The following is a 20,193-nucleotide window of genomic DNA, read 5'->3' as shown; positions in this document are numbered from 1 at the left end:
ACTGATGTAATCGGCAGATGTAATCGGCAGTGCCCTCCTCGCTACTTCAAAAACCTTAAAATTCCGAATTTCAGAGGAAATTCAACAGCCTCATTCCCACTGCACAGTTCAGCCCCTGGCATCACACAAGATAGTCTTTTTTCTGATCCTCTACAATTGGTTTTACTGTTCGCCAAGTATTAAAACTATTCTAAAATAAATCTCTCCTTATCTGAGCACAAAGCACTACTTAAGGTTACTCTGACTTCTGCAGGAACAGCTTTTTCTGTGTTATTCTCACAGCAGCCTTGGCCAGGCTGGCTCTCCAGCGGCTGCTGCTCTGCTCTGACTGGCTCGCCCTGCTACGTTCCCCAGGTCTCTAAACCTGAACCTGCGTAATGGCCGAACCTTTCCTACCTCTGGATGATGCTCACATTTATCCTCTCCATTCCACATCTTCCTTGCAGAGAAGGACCAGTGAAAGCAAACACCTCGCTCCTGAGGCCTGTGCCTCCACCCCGCTGGGCCTTCACACAAACTGGGCCTGACGTGGGCCCTGTGCCCAGCTCCGCTTCTGCTTAATGCGTTCAGGGATGAGAAGCAGCAAGAAATAATAGCTGCAGACCACGCTCCGGCAGTTTTTTCAGACGTGTTTCCTCACCAGGTGTTCAGCTCTGACTACAAGAGCAATGACCTAACGTACAGTGGGTCAGTGCCATAAACTCTGAAGTCCCTAAAAGGAAACGTCACTGAAAAAAGAAGAGGTACTTAAAATTTAAAAAGATACCTTCCAGTCTGTCAGAAAATTTCCAGTTCAGATTGTCACACTTTCACCCAGCAAACAGCTCTATAATATATATTCAAATACCAGCAACTTGTTTAGCTTTTGCTCTTCCCAGCAAACCACAGTCCCCACCGCTACCCCTTTTTAAGGGATACATTCACACTTTTTAGGTTTGCCACACTAAGATGCATGTGATGTGTCTTTAAATATACTTTTAAAATACCCCAAATCTTGGCAACTGTAAAATACACCTTCTTAGAGCTGGTAACATGACAGAACTTTAGAGGACCCCTGGCACAGGTTTCCTGAGCCCCCAGCAGGGTGTTGCTTCTGCTGTGACCATCCACGCTGGCATGCACACGCAAGATGTATGATTCTCCTACTCATGAGCGACAAAGGGATTTTCATTGATGAGACCAAACACCTGACATAAAGAAACTTGTCAGAATCACTCTCCGGCCAGCACACAGGGCAAGCTGAATCAGAGACAGGGCAAGGAGCAAACACATGCAAAAAAAAAAAGGTTTTTCACTCCGTCTTGTAGATAATTGTAAGGCTTTCATAGCCCTTGTATGGGAAAGATGTGTATTCTGGATGCTTGTGTTCCATAGGAGTCCATAGGCACGAAGGTCAGCGTGTCTCTACAGAGACCGTAACCTCCATGCAGGCAGACTCTGAGCTTTACCCTGGAAGCCAGTCCCTCTGCTGTCAGCCATTGCAGTAAGGCACTGCGGCAAAAGGCACGGACAAAGGTGTTCTTTGCACAGAAGTACAAACCATGAAGCAAATAGCTTTCATAAGGATTATATTTACTCAGGAAAAAATAGTCCACTCCCTGAAACATTTTATTATGGCAACATGAAGTAGTTGGCTTTGATGGTGTTTGCTGTAGAAACTCCCTTTTCAAAAGTACTACACATTGTTCTACCTCGACTTTGAGAGGACTGATCCAAGGGCTCTGACTGATGGTTTACATTGTGCCGTTTGAGACTGAAACTGTTCCCTACCTGCTTATAGCCTTTTTGCTGGAATGGACACCCAAAACAGCTGTAACAAGCCTTCAGTACACTTCAAAAAAGCACTATGATTCCTTGAGCACAGTACAGTCAGCTTCCCAAATCGATCGCAACACATCTAGGGCTGGGTATAAGGTCCAGGAAAGGAGGGGCTTCACCCCACAGAAAGCAAGAGGGCAGAGTGACTGACACCAGCTATTTCAGTACTAGGCTGTGCCTGTTGCCATGATCATGGAGGCTGCCACGCAATCTCTTCAGCTAATGGAAGCTTGTATCAGATACGGGGAGCAGGAATGCTGACAAGGACAAATGAACTCTGATTTCCAGACATGAGTCAAGCTTTCAAAATTGTTGATGCTTTCTCTAACAGCTAGTTATAGTTTATGGAGCATTAGAAATACCAAATACAAATCTTAACAAAATACCAATAATAGTACGACTATGTAAATAGTGAAGCCAGAAACCTCCAATGCTCCCACCCTCCTCATTTCAGGGATGATTACTCTGCCTTTTATTGGGCACATATTCATATTTACCACATCATTACTGTGATCCTTATCTAAAACACTTGGTGATTCTGCTGCTTTACCTGCCTCGCTCGAATCAATACATTTAGTCTTCATGGCAATCTCATGATTAGCCCAGCTGGTCTGTGCTTACTTTCATTCAGTGACACCCAGTCTGCCTCCTATTCGCATTTTGGTTTATGTCACATTGTTAACATAAACCAAAAATATGCTGCGTATTTTTGTTGACACACTTAAGATCTGTAACACAGCACACCAGGCCAATTAAAATAACTCTTCATCAGACTCTGTTGGTATGGCTCTGATATCCTGCTAAGAGCAAGTCATTCAATTATTTACACTGTTCTTCAACTCATATGTACATTTGGTTTCTTATTCCTTGCTAGAAACTCTTCAGATGCTATCTTGCCTTTCATAAACAGCATGACTGTATTTTTGTCCAATGAACTCATTTTGTATGTATTAGATTAGGTTTTCTCAGGAAAAATCAACACGTGAAAGTGGTATTAATTTCGAGAAAATAGATGAAAGCAAGTCTTCTTAAGCTAGAATATTAATATAAAAAGCTCCATTTAAAATAAATCCAGACATAATAAAAAGATAGCTGTTCATCCCTCAGCCAACCATAACTTTTCCCTGTTGGAGTACCTTATGGGAAAAAAAATAGATTTTTAAGAATATTTTTAACAAACTGGATCTGCAAATATTATTATACATAACCAAAATAGAACTATACTACACATATGTTTGTGGTTTGAGCGTGAGCTTCCTCAAGTTTGGATGTTTCAATTTCTTTTAAGTCTGAATCTCCTGAGTATGCACAATAGTAATGCTTATACTTTTAAACTACTCAGCCCTAACTTCAAATCAAATTTGTTGAGCTATAATTTTAAATTTCAAAAAACAGATATAATGTTCATTAATACCCTGATGTAATAGTTGCTATCATTACTTTAGGAACCCACTTTTTATAACTGATACTTTAATCCTCTTGGCTAATTAACTCATTAACTAATTAAATTACTATTCTACCTAAATTCAGAAAGCAGAGGAATAAAAAAAGATAGTCAATACTAGTATGTTTACATTTTGGTAAGCTCTTGTTCACCGTAAAGCAGCATATTATGAAAATCTTCCAGTAGAATATATTCTAGAGCAAAAGAGACAAAAAGAAACTCTGTAACCTACCTCATATTCCCTGCCATAATGAGGAACAGATTATAGATGTGAGAAAAAATGAAGAGGAAGAGGATGGTACTGAAGAACATCGTCATCCAAGACCCGTGGTCTTCTCGAAACATTTTCAGACGGAGCAACTGACCTGTGGTATGAATATTATGAGAAAGCATATTTCAGTCAGTCAGTAAATACATGATTACATAATAACAAAACCAAAACAGAGTACTAAACGGTATTTCTTCTTATATCCAATTATTCCACTGTGTGTGGGGAGGGCAGATTTAGTATCATGCAGCCAAACAACTCTTCTGTAATTCAGCATGAACAGCTATTACTCCTACAAAATTAGAAGGTTGCTTCCCACAGACTGACGAAAAACTGGTCTGGGCTCTTACAATCAAAATCACTGAGCTGAAGGTTCAGCCATTAACATCTCTACCCACTCTGCTCTCAAGCTGGCACAGCAAGCTGAGCAGCCATGCACAAGCAAACAAGAGCGAGGAACTGACCCATCTAGAAAAAAAGGTAATTTACCAGATTTTTTTTCTATTTGAATTAGTTCCATCACCCTGCTGACCTTGAGGTTCAATGAACAGTTGTGCTGCACATTTGTGTGAAAATGGGAAGGATGGATGGATTGGAAGGGCAACTGCCTAAGCCATCCCATTTTCTAGAAGCTGCTACATCCTAACACTAAAACAAATACCAGAGCATGGAAAATCATATGGAATTAGTCTGGACCTCAAGGCAAGAGCCGTGTGTTAGTCGCATTTGCACAATGTTTTGAGAAACAAGTCTATTTATAAATTGTGAAGTGTCATAACTACCTCAGGCTGTGTGAGATCCATTATTTGCCACCAGTTATTTCTTGATCAGTAACATGAGAGTCATTAAATCTTGATGGTTGCCTGTCTCTTTCCACTGACTACAGACAGCATCAGGTCAAATATCGTATGACGTGATAATAGTGATCTCATCATATGTGTTTGCCTAGCTTGTGAAAAAACCAAACATGGCAGAGAATTGGGGATTTGGGACATTGCCCAAATGTCCCAAATCCCCAATGTTTTTCATGAGAAAAAGAGATGAAGTGCTTTTCTGAGAGGGTGACTGCAAAACCAGCTGAGGATGAAAGAAATTGCCTGGACTAGCGGAAAACTCCATGTATCAGAGGAAAACCCATCCCTTGAGTCAAAGACAACTCTTGCTTAATAAGCCCAAACGTACACAAAAACACATGGTGAGTAATAATAATCACCCCTCCTCTCAGTAAAATTGAGAGAACAATACTGTGCAATCTCATTGCTCTTCTATTTCATGAGGTAGTAAAAGGCTGCCACATGTTCTTGTCTGCCAGTCATTTAATGTCAACATAGGAAACTCTGAAAAAGTCTTAGACTCCAATACCACTGAATTGCTCAGCTGGGATGACCTGACCCAATGGTGTGATACGCACTGGGCAAGTGCCAGGAGCCTTAGAATCAGTTGCAAATTCTACCAGAGACCTCCTGTGACATTATGGACAAATCATTTACTCTCTACACTCAAGTCCTTGATCCACAAAGGTGAAGAGTATTATTATTCTCTTTCTTACAATGTAGACTTTTGCTACATTATACAACAACAAGGCCACAAGCTGATTAAACCTGTAAGTGGTAGCATTAAAAAAATCATATCACAAAAGAGAATAAAGCTTCCAGCCATACTTATGATGTAATTACTATTCTTTTCCTAGTCATATATGTACACCAAATGTTGTCACCACATCACAGAGAACTAAACATTCCCTAGAGTATTTGAGCTATGACTGTTTCTCATGGTAATGTTCTTACCATTTCACAAATGTAATATTACAAATTTGTCAGAGCAATAGATTTTATTGTCCCATTCCCAAAACTCTTACTGCAATACAACACTCTCCCCGTCCTGCTTTTCATAGTTTATACTTGGTTTTAATGGTTCCTGCTTTTTCAAAGGCTATTTATTGGCAGTGATTAATGATCTAAATAGGAGTGGGTGAATGATGGTGGAAAGGTGTAGAAATATTTTTTTCAGTGCTTGACTCCCAGCAAGAACAACACCTAACAGCCCAGATGGGATTTCAAAAGGGCTTTGTACCAAGAGATAAATATTTAACATGTTTAAGAGCAATATAGTTGCTACAGTGGTCATTTTTACTATTAAGTAACATCAGAAAGACTGATCAACTACCAAGCAGTTTATTAAACTAAAATTTGTCAAATGCTGAGTTATAATGCCTCACTGCAATATTACAAAATAAGCTCCTACAGTCTTAGTATTTTTTTCACCATTCATACATAAAGAAAAATCTGTTCCGTATGCACATTTCTTGTGTCCCATTTTCAAATGTTACACACTGAATATGAAGTCCAAAGGAAAAAAAAAAAAGAATGCAACAATAACTACAATAACTTACTGATAACTATTTTTTAAGAGATGCTGGAAAGATTACAGACCATTATGATTCATTTCAAAAAAAGGTTACTGACTCATACATCATTTTCCTTTTCATGTCTAAGAAAGCATTTCTTGTGTGAAATATTTCAAGTAGAAGTATGCCCCTGACGTACATTATATGCTTCCCTAATTTCCTAATTTTCCCTAATGATAAAGGAAATCAAATTATGAGTCTGCATAGAATATTGTACTGTGTGTTTGTCTTAGACCTAAGCACTTTAATCATACCATGTGTTATACTTTATTTTGCAGAAAATGCCTTTTTCAGAGCACACTGGTATGTCCTGGCACTTGAAAAGAAGCTCTGCTTACTCTCACTATTGGTGCTAGGTGAAACTTTTGTCATGTCTTCTTTGGGAACATATTTTTCATGGACTAGCTTTCCTTCTCTGTCTTCCTTTACCTTTTTCTCTTTTTTCTTCTTCATTATCATAAACACAGAGGTTTCTCACCACTTTGTTTCCTGTAGTCCTTTACCCTTTTCACCTGCCCATAAAATTTCACTCTATCCAATTTCCAGATCTTCTTTATGTCTACTCTTACCCTTCTTTTCCTCTTCTGAATCTCTCAGTCTCGTCCAGCCCTCTTCTTTCCTAAAACAAACATTATCTACTGGTTTTTAGCATTGTAATAGCCTCTATGCTTGCTTCTGCAAGAACACCCTATCACATTTTTGTCTTTCATTTCTAAACAATTTAGGTGCACTGTTTATTCACTGTTTGGAGTTTTTTTTCTCCTGGACCTCTACAAGTCCGGTACAGCCCCTTGAACTATTCTTACCAGCATTTCTAATGTCCACTTTCTTATTAAAGCTCAGCCATACTAGATATTCCTCATCTTGGTGAGTGTCACGCACCTCAGTCCAGTTGTTCATACTCTCCTTGACATTTTGACCTCCTTTTGTGTTCACATCTCTGTCCTCTAGCAGCTCTCCTTTAACCACTACTGATTTTTGTAGATAGTTTGTGTAGCTCACCATCTCTCATACTTGCATGCCCCTGTAACTAACACAGTATCGTTGTTTTATCATGGGTTACCACAGGTGGTCTATTTTTTTTCCAGATAGAATTTTTCTTTTCTAAAACCAGCTGGATTTTTTAACATGTTCTTCGATTGCCTGGGGTATTGGAAACCTCACCAGTGCCAGAGACAGGAATTTACTTTTGCAAGGCAGAGAGTGCCACAGCAGAAGCCAAGAGGGGTAAGGAAGACAACTGATAATTCAAGCAGTAAGGTGAAGGACAGCATCTAATGAGGAGATAGTGCAGTCAGGTACTAGAAGATGTCAAAATAGGGAAAAAAGAAGGAAGATGAGGAGCTGGACAGGAAGTATAAAGAGAGGTGATATAGCAGACTGAGAAGTGGAATGGTCTGGGATGAAGGTTATGTCTGGGAGCTGTTGTTGAACTGCAAAATCTAGGGTAGAAACCTTGAGGGAACTAAGGTACTAAGCTTCCAGTATGGGTTGGTGAGGAGGAGGTAACAGTGAGACTGGAAAGGGTTGGGAAATGTAACATCTTAATTAGGAAGTCAGAGCTCGTGAATGGACCTGGACGAACTTGAGGGCATGAAGCCTTTGGTAATTGTAGGATGGAGAAATGGGCACTCTAGGCTAGAAGAAGGGAAACAGACCCTCTGATGCTCTGGCATAGGTTGGTAAGGAGATGGGATTAGGCTGGGAACAGTAAGATACTCAGGAGAGTGACTGGGGAAGGGGGACCTGTGGGATGAAAAGTCCGGTTCCAGCATGGATTAGGGCTGGGCACATGGTGAAGCTATAACATTGGGGAAATTAGTAAGAAATATGAGGTGTTCATTCTGGGAATGACACAGGAAGATCCCAGGACTGGTGTGTGCTGCTGAAGACTGGAGATGCAGGTTTGGGGCAGGAAGCCTGGAGGACCTGGAGCAGAGCTGGGCTATGGGCTGAAGTGGCAGGCAAGATTTGAGCTCTGGAGTAAGCAGAGTTGGAGGATGGGAGTTATTTGGCAGGGCCAGGATTTTGCAACGAGGTGGGAACTGTGGGGCAGTAGAAGTGATAGGTAGGTAGGTGGGGCGAACCAAGCTCTGTGATGGGGTGAGAGCAACATAGGTCCACGGACGAGTCCAGTAGTAGGGCAGCAATAACTAGGATTCTGGCAGTGAAGAAGGAGGAAGAAAGGGACAATGCAAACACACACACAGATGCCCCAAGCTCCTGTACTCTTCTTCTCTTTCACTGCTGGAAACAATGACAGCCCCAGGCCTGTTTAGACTGGGATATGCAGTAAGCCTGTCCTTCCCTAAAAAGCAAGCAGAGGCTGCTATGGCAATACCAACTTATCCTGACTTACTGAGAGGAGGGACCGAATGATAAAAGGTATCTCCCTTGGCAGTTTGGTTCTCTGAAGAGCTGCCATTGCACATGGAATATTACCAAAACCTTGGATTAAAAACAGTACTCGCAAAACAGAGTTGTGATTTTAGAAGGTCCAGATTAATGGAGAGGAAGAGCACAGCCAGGAATCTAGACTTCTGTAAAATAGATAATTCCAACCTTTCTAAAACAGGTAAGGGAAAGATTATTAAGTATTAATGGCACCTGCATTCTCCAAAGTAATATAATTTGCCCTAGTTATTATACACTGATTAATACATAAACATATGTATAAATTTCATATTTTTTAAAGTACTTTTTTACAAATACTGTCTTCACTAGGCAAATTCTTACATCTTAACTATCCTTCTACTGTAGCTTATGTTTGCCATATAGGACTTCATTAACTCTCAAGTTAAGTACATGAACATCATTTTTTAATGAAAGAAATAGTAGCTTAATCACAATACAGATTGAGTCATTAAGAAGAAAGGATTTGGATATTAGCACAATCTACTTACCTAATTGCATACAAATACTGCTGTATATTACTTATTGCTCCCGTCATACTAGTATGTGTAATATGCTAAATGCAGTTGGACTAAAATATGTTAAATGCTCCACTTAATACTCACATCTCATTATATCCTTTCATATCAATTCAGTTGAACATAAAAAGGGAACACATGAGATGATTACCTAACAGGTAAGATGTTAAAGTAAAAATTGCAAATAATGCTTGATACTTTTATAACAAAACCTAGGACTCCCTGTAAAATGCTTTATTAATTTGATAAGATGAGCTAAAAGTGTACACTTTGAGAGCACATCTAACAGAAACATACTGGTATATGAATAGTCAGAAATGTGGAAAAAACTATCTGGTAACTGGAATAGATTTGTACTAGATTCAAATACAGTTGCAGACAGGCAAACAAAATTCTCAGAGTAATCCCAGCAAATAAAAGAGTTCATATAAAATCTGGACTTCTACTATAAAAAATAACAAGCAAAAAGGAGCAAGGGGCAAAGAGAGTAGGTAAGGAATAAAATTACATAAAATAAGCTGTTAGCTTAATCTTTTTTCTACTTCAGGCCAAATTAATAGCTTACTATGACCTTGTTAAAAATGTCAAAAAACTTCACAGGTATGACAGGGAAGAATATGGTTTCTAGGATATATTTACACATACAAAATTAGTTATTTTTTAAATAAACAAATGCACTAAACCTAATGGAACTTTGCAAATACAAGTTAAATGCCATATGAATGACTACCAGAGATAAACTGTGAGCTACAATTAGCTATATACAGAAATCAAGATTCTTTTCAGTGACACAAGGTTTCTTAGCTCCAAAAGAAGTTTCCTCAAAAAGTAATTCTTTACTGAGACAAGGTCTTCTACCTACTCCAAGACTTTAGAGGCCACACCACAGGTACAAGGGGGACACAGGGAAGTAGAGACTTCAGGATTTAGGATTTACTGCAACAAACCAGGCAGTAAATCAACTAATCAGCTGAAACCCTCTTGACTTTTTATAACAGTGTGCAGATGCTGTGGCCGACAATGACAGAGGAGCTTGTAGATATTTGTTGTCAGAAAGTCACAGATGTAAGCCATATTTCTTTCAGGTCCAGCAAAAGAGACAACCCAAAAAGCAGGTACAAATACTGAGTCAATCAAAGAGGTCACTTTTTTAAAAATTAATATTTTTCTAGCATCTTTAGATCCACAGCCCGTAAGATAGTTGGATTCATTGCACTGCTTCTTAGAGGAGAAACATAAAATTCTTACCCATGAATTTAACATGCTTTCTTATCTTAATTCTCAGTGATGGAGCCCGTAAACTTCAACCCTTTCCTAGGCGTATGTGTAGTACTCTAATATCAAGCCCTTCATCAAATCAGAGGTATTTCTTTAACTTTGGGTGCCCCATCACGATTGCTCTTTTGGTCCATTTAATGTTCATGGTCATCTCCATCCATGGCTGAAACTGTTCAGCTGAAAAATTAGTCCCAATAAATTGGAAGTATTTTTTAGCCTCGAAAGCCCATTCCTACTTTCATCAAAGTCTAGCAAATCTGTTCTTAGTCAGCACTAACAACATATGCAACTCCTCATCTGTCACAGTATAATGTCATGGTGCTGTTGCTCATTCTGCCACTGCTAAGATGTGTGTATGTGTGTTGGCTGGCTTTGTTTAAGAATACACAGACTTAGCAGTGAACAGAGCAATGTTCAGAAAAAGAAAGTTTTCTTAAACTACAGAGGCAAAATTTCAGACTTGAAATGTGGAGATGACCTAGTCACATCCTGTAGGTCGAGTTATTCTGTTGGTGCTAAGACGGAGACAGAAGATCTGCTGTTGTCTGATACAAAAAGCATGTCACTTCTGAAAATTATTACAGCATGTATGTAGATCTACTGGACATCAGGGTAGCTCCAGCGGCCTCAGGATATAGCAGGGCATGCGGACTATGTCTACTCACACGCAGTGTGATTGTAGAAGAGCCTTCAATTTCTTCTGATGGAAGACCAGGAGTTCTTCTTATAGCACCAAGCTGGGGATCAAACCCCTTGTGTTCTTGTCTTGCTTATTATGTTACCTCAGGAAAGGTTCTTTTTATCTCTGCACACATTCCCCTGTGTCCACCCTGTAAGTCGCCCACACCAACTGCAAAGCACACTGTTACAAGAATCTAGTCTTGGTTACGGCCTCTAAGCTCCACTCTAATACAAAGAATTAATAGGAGACAGTAAAAATATTTTAGAAATTCCAAAAATTAATCCCAAGGTAGACACCTGGGAAATGCCTGCACATACACAGACATACTTTCTAATGACTCTCTGAGCTCCAAATGCACCTTACCCAGCTGTGCAGTTCCAGCCCCCCCAGCAACACAACTCACTTCGTACAGTCCAACCCTGAGTGCAGTCCAGTAAACTGAAGGTGATGAAGGGCATAGGGGATTTGTTAGTTCAGGTCTGTAATTGCCCTAATGCAGTTACAAGGCTTTATCCAGCCAACTTACAGCAAAGTGGAGCAGGAGGCATAGCTGTCTCCCTCCCTCCATTTAGACCTACCCATAGGACTTCTCCAGGAGCTTGATGAGATCAGGAATCTGGCCTTACAATTCCACCATGCAGCTATGGCCATGCTGTTTGTAGCCACTTCAGGGCTTATTTATACTGCCAAAACAACTCGGAATCAAGTGCTTAGTACCTTCATTCATAATTATTGGAAAGGAAGGCAGACAGGTAGGAAATACAATTTAAATCAAAGCACATATGACCTCTAGCCAAGAGGATTTTAGGAAAAGATAACTTTCCTAGACATATTCAACCCCCTTTTAATTGCAAACATTATAAGAAAATGTTACTTAATTGTATTGTACCTATTAGGGTGGCTAAATTTTAAAGAATTTACAGGGATATCTTATAAAATTCAGCTGATGAAAAAAATGACACAAAATTTGTGTCATTTTTTATATTCACAAAGGCTATGGAGAACAGAAGGGAAGGAGTATGGCTACCCTAGGTTAAAGTACAGCACTTCAATACTTAACAAAATACATTTAGAGAGCAAACATTCCCCACCTGTGAAACACACTGTGAGCAGAACAGATGGCTTTCTATCCATATTCACTTTCTGGAAAGTCATTTGACTGCTTTTCTTGCTGAGCTTCTAGAGAAACAACTTTCCTCCTTAATTTCGTTGAGTACAGTCTGAACTAGCTTTTTGTCAGTTCACTGCCTGGGTGGACTATAAATTTGCAAAGCACAGTAATGCAGCCTCTATTTAGCAGACCTTTACTGTAGCTCGTGTTTGTTATATTTTGACCTGTGTCTGGGAACATACCTTTGGAAAAGTCATATTGTATTAAGGTTGACATGAAAGCAAAACAGTACTTTCGAAAAAACCTGCTATTATCAATTTAATGGTTGAAGCTGTTTGAAAATTTTCAAGGAATAAACATTTTGAAAAAGTGCTTTCTTCCATTCAAAGTGTGGTTTGTACTGAGTAAGATTTTATCCTGTCTTCCTATCAAGCACTCTAGTGGACTCTGATCTATAAATGGCTATTTGGATGACCCTCATATAAAGCACCTACTTGGACACACCTTACAGTTTGGCATCTGCTGCATCGTTTGGAGAGAGGTTCTAGAAACATGAAAAACTGAAATTGGTGACAGCTTATTCTGGCCTTTATTTTGTTCCAGCCTTTATTTTGTTTTTATTAGGAGTACAAAATCATTGGGATTAAATGTAAGACTTTACAAGCATGAAGGCCTTGCTTCGAAAAATACACTGCAGATCTATATTCCAGATATTCCATAATGGGCATTGATACAAACTGGGCCATAAGGAGTGAGGCAAAATGAATTCCCTCTAACCCTACCATAAGCACAATGTTTTTGGCCTGGGACATTCATTTACCGAAGAAAGCCAAAGAAAAAAAAAAAAGCAGTTTGTCCAGTGCTTTAGATGGAAAGGTTGCTGTGGCCTTCACAACAAGCAGCATTTCATCCCGATTTGTTTTGATGCTGTCTTCTGGATCTCAGTCACAGCCCACTGCACAGCTGCCCACATTACACATGCCTCTAGGCCCAGTATGGATACTCAAGGCAATCAAAGCAAGGATGGACCGAGCATGGGCAGTTACTGTCCTCCTGTCCTTTCCTCTGCTTCTTCCAAAGACAGACAGAGATACATTAGTGGGCAAGGGGATGCTGCTGTTACTCAGGGTGTGTGCTTTTTTTCTCTCATCTATTGTACACTACAGTAAATATTAGAGAGGAAAGAATATAAAGGTTTGGATAAAAGTTCATGACGATCTGCCTGTGCTTGTGTTGTAGAGTAAGCTTTAAGTGTTACCTACTTGGAATTTACATTTTTTTCAGACAGAGGAGAGCTTGTACATCATACCATATTCTGAATTCTTTTGCCAGTTCAGACATTGTGGATTTAACTTAAAAGTTTTGAATTTTAAATTCAATACATCTAATTCAATTTCTATTTTAAAAGCTGTTGGTCTCTCTTTTCCCTTCAGGGATACTCCATGGAAAGATGTTGAATGGTACAAGCACTGTTGTAATTTGCAACAGAAATCCTAAGCTGGAGTGATACTGTTATTTGCTGATTCTGGTTTGCCTTTTCACTTTATTAACAGGATTTCTAGGCAATATACTTGCACTACGACATTATGTGTACTGCATGAAGACACAGACTACCAATACCATATTTCTCTTTAATTTGGCACTGTGTGACTTTACTTGGACTCTCATGGCACCTTTTTCAGCATATTATAGTCTCCAGAAGTTAGCTGTCTATCCCAGTCAAGCCTTTTATCAGATCATAAAACTATTTTTTGGCATTAATATCTACCGAAGTATCTATTTCCTGACACCAGTTTTGACAGATATATAGGTGCTGTCCACCCTGTCACTTCATTAACATGCTGAGACAAAGGAAAGGCTGTGTTTTGTACCATTGCAGTATGGATCTTCATAGTGATTGTATCAATGCCAGAGATGTACTACACAGTTGCAGCTGGAAGACAACATGGCATCATAGATTCCCTGGATAGCACTGAAGGACCTTTACAATTTTCAGTGCCATTCACACTCTCCAAGATTGTATTGAGATCCCTAATTCCAGTCACAGTCATCTTTACATGCTATACGTTGACTCTCAAAGCATTACTACAACTCAGTAAATGTCAGCAAAGAAGGAACAGACTTGTTAGACCTCTGTTACTGAGTTCAGCCGCTGTGATTGTATTTGCTGTTTCTTTCATACCTTATCATGTTATGATGATGGTGATATAAATTTACAGCATTGTCAACCACTCTGTGGGAACATAAGCACATTAAGTGCCATTTATAAAGTCACAGAGATCATCTGCAGCATCAATAGTTGCCTTGATCCAATCATTTTTACTGTAGCAAAGAAGACAATCTATCAAAGAATTAGAAGTATAAAATGTCAACCCAAATGCCAGTGCTGTTCCTGTCTGACAGGAAGGATAAGGGACATCACTCTATCCCCAAAAACAATGACTTAAACACCAGTCTACAAAGACATCCATCTCCCACTGCCCATTTGGCTTTGCATCATCAGACTCGTTTAAAATTTGATCTCCTGTATTGTATAGCAATCTCGTGAGTAAGCAAGAACAGACAACAATGCAGAGTAAAACTTAATGTGTATATCTACTAGAAAAAAAACACTAGCAACTCCTAGCTTTACAGAATTGGAATTTCAAATTTTCTTGTCACAAATATACCTTAATTTACTGTGAAATAGCACTTCTTACCTGCATGTACATGTGATATGGAATGAACAATGAAGAAAAGTTCTAAGTAGCTACTTTAATTCTTGGCCAGAAAAATACAGTAAGATTAAGTGCACACACTGTTGAGGAGCCTTCTCGTAGTTTCTGTTAATTATTTTTTCATATGTTTGTAAGTGCTGCTATGATTGGACTGTGCTATTAGTAACAATCACGATGCTTACAGCTCAACTTCTTGAGCACTGGCAGAGAGGCTTTCTACAAGTACTTCATTTTAATGCTGCTTGCACCAGAGTTCCACTGACACTGCCAGTGGAACCTCATTAACCCAGGTAAGTGCAGCACGTTTCTGAAAACAAACAAAAAATAAATAAAAAGATAAAGTCCCTGAGTCAGGGCTACAGTGAATGTGCTCATGAAGCAAATGAGCATGGACTGAAGAGCTTTGTTAAGTCTTCCCCCAGGCAGCACCGGTTCCAAACTGATAGGCAGGGCACACCGGTGGTGCCCCCCAAACCCTGGGCAATTACAACCGTTTCTCATAACTGTTCTGCTTCAGGGGAGCGTGTTGTTCTGCTGTGAACTCTAAACTCACCAAGAGGGAGAAGCGTGCACAGGAAAAGTTCTGAAATACAGAGGTGGCTGAGCTGCAAGAAGAGTAAGAGACGCTGCTACACAGGAGTGCTGCTTCTCCTGTTCATGTAGGGTCTTAGCATCACAGTTTCAGGACAGTCCAAGGTAATTAGTCTACAGTGCACATTAACAATTAAAACAGCACAATGTATAGTCATCAAAGAACATCTACCTTCAGGAATCGTTAAATATGTGTTCTCTCAACACACCGTATGGGCAAAATAATCATGTTCTGTAATCAACCACCTGCTGACCTGCTTTCTTGCCAAGTCTCGCACACTACCTTGTTAATTATAAAAGCCCATATACCAGTGAGCACATCATTTTCAGAAGTTACTATGACAAAGGACTTTTAATATACTTTGTACAGTGTCTTAATTCTTTAATTTCCATAGTTTTAATATCATTTTGTCCTCTTGTGTCTCTATGTAAAAATACTTCTATTCTACATTGGTATTAAATCTCTCTTGTATGTTTCAGCTGTATTGAGTAAATGTATATGTATATATAATAGCTAGAAAAATGGGTTTTTAATTGTCTATAACTGTGACGTGAAATGAAGAACCAGGTCCTGATAATCTGGAACACTCTACACATGTTCGGATGTACTAGCAATCTCACCGGATCTCGTAGCAAAATTGCATGCCTACATTCTGTTTAGGGAAGTTATGTACTCACCTCACTGTAAGTGCTGCTTTTTTTTTCCTTTGATGACTTCTTAATCCTTAATTTTCTCTTATTTTAAAAGAAAACTATTTACCTTTTTTTACGCGTGAATTGTCTATTGGAAACGTGACAGGGTTATTAACAATGTATTGGCTTCCTTACGAAAGAGAGCTTGTTAATCCATGAATGGGCACCCATGGGCAATTACCTACTATAATATACACTTACATCTCAGACTGAGACAGAAATAACGTCAATGCCATTTAGTGACAAAGGTGCTCTCAGTACTCAAAAGGACAGAACAGGAGGGATCAGTGTGAAGCTCTGGGCTAAATGAGTTTATTGCCCCCACCAGATTGCACCCAAGATTGTAAACAGTAAGCTATTTCCAAAATCAAACACTTGCCATTTTTATCTTTCAATTTATCTTTAAAGGTACAGATACACTTTCTTTCTCCTTTCTCCACCTCACTATTGCTTTTCAGCAAGTTAATTTGTCTGTGTTCAGGCTGGGTAAAATTCAACATGAGATCAAAATATTCTTTTCTGGACACAAAATTAAACATAAAAACTCACTGCAGTCCTGGGCTAGAAAAGATAACTTCACACCTCTGGGAAGCAGAGATTCTCAGGTTTTACCTGCCTGGACTTCTAAATATGTGAGCTTTTTCAGGAAAGGAAACAATGACTTTGATGAACACCTTCTCTAAATTTTGTAGTGATTTTTAATAGCAAAACAGTTGTTTTTCTGTTCAGACAGATCATTTTATTCTCACTGCATAATATCTACTATATAGATGTTAATGTTACTGTATCATTACAGTGGTCTGTTGTGAATGAGGAAAGAAGCATTCAGTTCAGAAGAAGCTGTGAAAAACATTATTAAAGTCACTTCTTGATTTTGGAAAAAAATGGAATTATTTCCTCTTGAAGTGCTGCTTTTATAACACCTATAAATGCAGCCTGTGCTCACAGGTACTCAAAGTTGGCAAGAATAAAATTTCAAATTTCAATTAAAGATTGGATTGAAAGTCTCCAATGAGCTCAAGACGAACACAATAATTTAAAAGCTTCACAGATAACCCTTCCACAACTCATATGCAATGACTTTTGCAAGCAGCATTAACGTGGATTGCAGAGACTATCAAGCAAAGTCTAGGGTCCCTCTGCCTGTGTTTCAGCATGTAAAAAGCAAAACTAAGACAACAGTAAGGAAATGCTTTAAAGTCAATGTGAGAGCCTGACTCAAAAAAAAGCTAGGAGGAAATTTCATTCTGGTCAGGTAATCAGAACAGAAAATGCATTTAACTGAACAAGAATGACCTTTATATTCTCAGTCCAACTGAACTATGCAGTATACTCACATCAAAAGATGCAAAATAAGATGCTTTTTACTTTCTGTCAGCATCACCCTACCAAAGAGCTGCACGGTCCAGGGCACAGATGATGGAGCAATGCCAGCAGCTGCCATCATGGGCCTGGGAGATTGTCAGGGAGCGCCTACTGTGCTGCGCCAGTGGCCAGGGAAGGACCAGGGAAGCAAACAGTAAGGGACCTGCTTTTCCAGGGGAGAATCCAGATCTCAGCCAACTCAGAAGACAAAAATTGCCATGAAATAGTATGTAGCAAGATGGTAGTGATTTCTGCTGCGTATCCTTTGATCCTCCCTGACCCCCAAGAATACAAGCAAGAGATACAGGCAGCATGGATGGTCGCCCTGCTCTAAACTCTTTGCTGGGGACAAGCAGGAGCAAGCTGGAGACTCCTCCAGTTCACGTATGTAGGACTGAGTAAGATGGGTGTCCTAGCTCCTCAGTTCACTGTTCTGGGCTCACCTGCAGAACAAGGGACAAACTGTTTGGACTCTGAAACTCTAGTAAAACACGTTTTTCTGCATTGTTCCTTTTTGTGTCCCACTGAAAGAAAAATATGGAATAAACTGTTACAGAAGTAAATCCTTGACTCCATGTCTGTTTCTGTAGCTGGATACAATCCTACATGGTCAACACAATCCTATAAAGCTCATTAATTTTCTACCAAGAAAGCCATCTATATCAGAGGTCCCAAGGTACTTGCATACATAAAAGAAAAAGGGGAAGGAAAAGCAAAGAAACCACCTTATGCTTCTAAAAAGATTATCCCCAGCTAACCCCAAATAATGAAGAACAGAAGGGAAAAAAGAAGACAGGGGCATTCCTAAAAAAAGTGTCTGTGTCACAGTGCCTCTGTCATCTGTTCTCCCAGCCTGGGCATCTCACACAAATTGCCTTGTGCTGGGCTGAGTCTAAAGGCACTGGGTAATCTTTAAAAATCATCTTCAGGATGCAAAGCTCATGAAAAATCCTTCCCTCTCTCACCATCAGCTATTCATGTTCCTCATGATACTCAGCTGTGAATACACCCTAGTAGCTGACAAGGCTTCTAGACATTTGTTTGCCTGTTCAACTAAACACTGTCGTGGTTTAGCCCCAGCCAGCAACTAAGCACCACGCAGCCGCTTGCTCACTCCCCCTGCCCCGGTGGGATGGGGGAGGGAATTAGAGGAGCAAGGGTGAGAAAACTCCTGGGTTGAGATAAGAACAGTTTAATAATTGAAATAAAGTAAAATAGTAATGATAATAACAATATAATAATAATAGTAATAATAATATACAAAGCAAGTGATGCACAATGCAATTGCTCACCACCCACCAACCGATACCCAGACAGCTCCCGAGCAGTGATCACTGTCCCCCCGGCCAACTTCCCACGGCTTATATACTGAGCATGACGTCATATGGTATGGAATAGCCCTTTGGTCACTTTGGATCAACTATTCTGGCTGTGCCCCCTCCCAGTTTCTTATGCACCTGGCAGAGCATGGGAAGCTGAAAAGTCCTTGCCTAGCATAAGCAGTACTCAGCAACAACTAAACCGTCAGTGTGTTAGTCAGTGTGTTATCAACATTCTTCTCCTACTAAATCCAAAACGCAGCACTGTGCCAGCTACTAGGAAGAAAATTAACTCTATCCCAGCTGAAACCAGGACAAACACACTTTTTAAAGCATTTTTGTTGAACTAGGCTGAACTGATGTTAATGTTGTCCTAACTGAAATCAAAAGTTTTCTACAAAATAAGAGTTAAAAGGCACAAGACGTCTGTTTGTATTTACTTGGTCATATTTTTATTTGGAAATACATGCTCCTAAAATGTGTTTACTATAATATTCCCCAGATAGAATGACATAAATTAAATTAAGGAAGTTTATTCCATTTTGCTATAATAAGCGAACAATAAACCAAATGGCTAAGAGCCAAAGTCAACATCTTCTACTATGACAAGTATGTTGTAATACTGGTTTCTCACAGATCTTTGTTTGGATTAAATCTGAGGACCTGGCATCCAATTAAATGCCTAACTGTTATGAGTTTGAACACATTACTGAATGTTGCAATAATGTATTAGCCTACAAAACTGACTGGAAGGTATGGGTAGCTTTCAAGTACCATATCTAGATTCTGAGATATTACAGTGATGGACATCTTTGTAATATACCAGATGACTACAAAATAGACCACGGCCTGAAAGATTTGACTGTTATGTATGTGCTCAGCCATGGTCAGAGAAAAAACTTCCTCATTTACTACTGTAAATTCAGCATTGTTTTGTAAGCAAAAATGGTTAAAACAAAAACCTCAAAGTTGAAGAGGTAAATTTTGCTACAGATGCCCCAAAGCTGCTTTCTAATGAAAGCCATCTTTATGCATCTACTCTTCTCCATTTGTCTTTGTAATATTTTTATCTTACAAACTACCTGAAATTTTCACACTTATTAAGACGTGAGCTTACCCTTTTTAAATTAAAATGTTCAAATGTTCCTGGAAGTTTGGTTTTCTCTTCAATATACATAAACAAAGGTATTCTGATATAAAAGTTTTTCTTTTCCACACCTCAGAAACACCTCACTTGGCAAAAAGCTATGACAACCAGTACCACGAGGCAGTTAAAATACTTCACCTTTGTACAGTGCTTTCATCAGTGGAAGCCAAAGCTCTTTAGGCAGAAGAAAAAATATGCCTAGACTGATTCTACAGCTGGAGGAACCACGGCAGAGGCAGGTCATGTGGCTAAGTCCACCCATCCACCTCGCAGGGAAACGTAGCTTCTCTGCTCCTGCCTTAGAGAAACATCCAAGCCTCAGGGCTGCCAAGTCTCCCCGCGCTGTGCCTGGAGCCTGCAGTCAGAGGTGATGGGACGTGCTGGCCCCCATGCAGGGACCTACCACCTCTATAGCCCCCCAAG

General features: G+C 39.6%; 1 protein-coding gene and 1 pseudogene across 1 annotated transcript in view; one reads left to right on the top strand and one right to left on the bottom strand.

Annotated features, from left to right (window-relative positions):
* Window positions 1-20,193, bottom strand: part of TMEM117 (transmembrane protein 117) — a 225,310-nt gene that overhangs the window by 188,386 nt on the left and 16,731 nt on the right. The window contains 1 exon segment of the mRNA XM_075727575.1: window positions 3,495-3,627. Coding sequence (XP_075583690.1) covers window positions 3,495-3,627 — 133 coding nt within the window.
* Window positions 8,443-14,385, top strand: LOC142592864 (P2Y purinoceptor 1-like; annotated as a pseudogene).

This window comes from Pelecanus crispus, chromosome 1 (assembly GCF_030463565.1).
Source record: "Pelecanus crispus isolate bPelCri1 chromosome 1, bPelCri1.pri, whole genome shotgun sequence".
Classification (NCBI taxonomy): Eukaryota; Metazoa; Chordata; class Aves; order Pelecaniformes; family Pelecanidae; genus Pelecanus; species Pelecanus crispus.
This window is presented reverse-complemented; position numbering and strand designations above follow the sequence as displayed.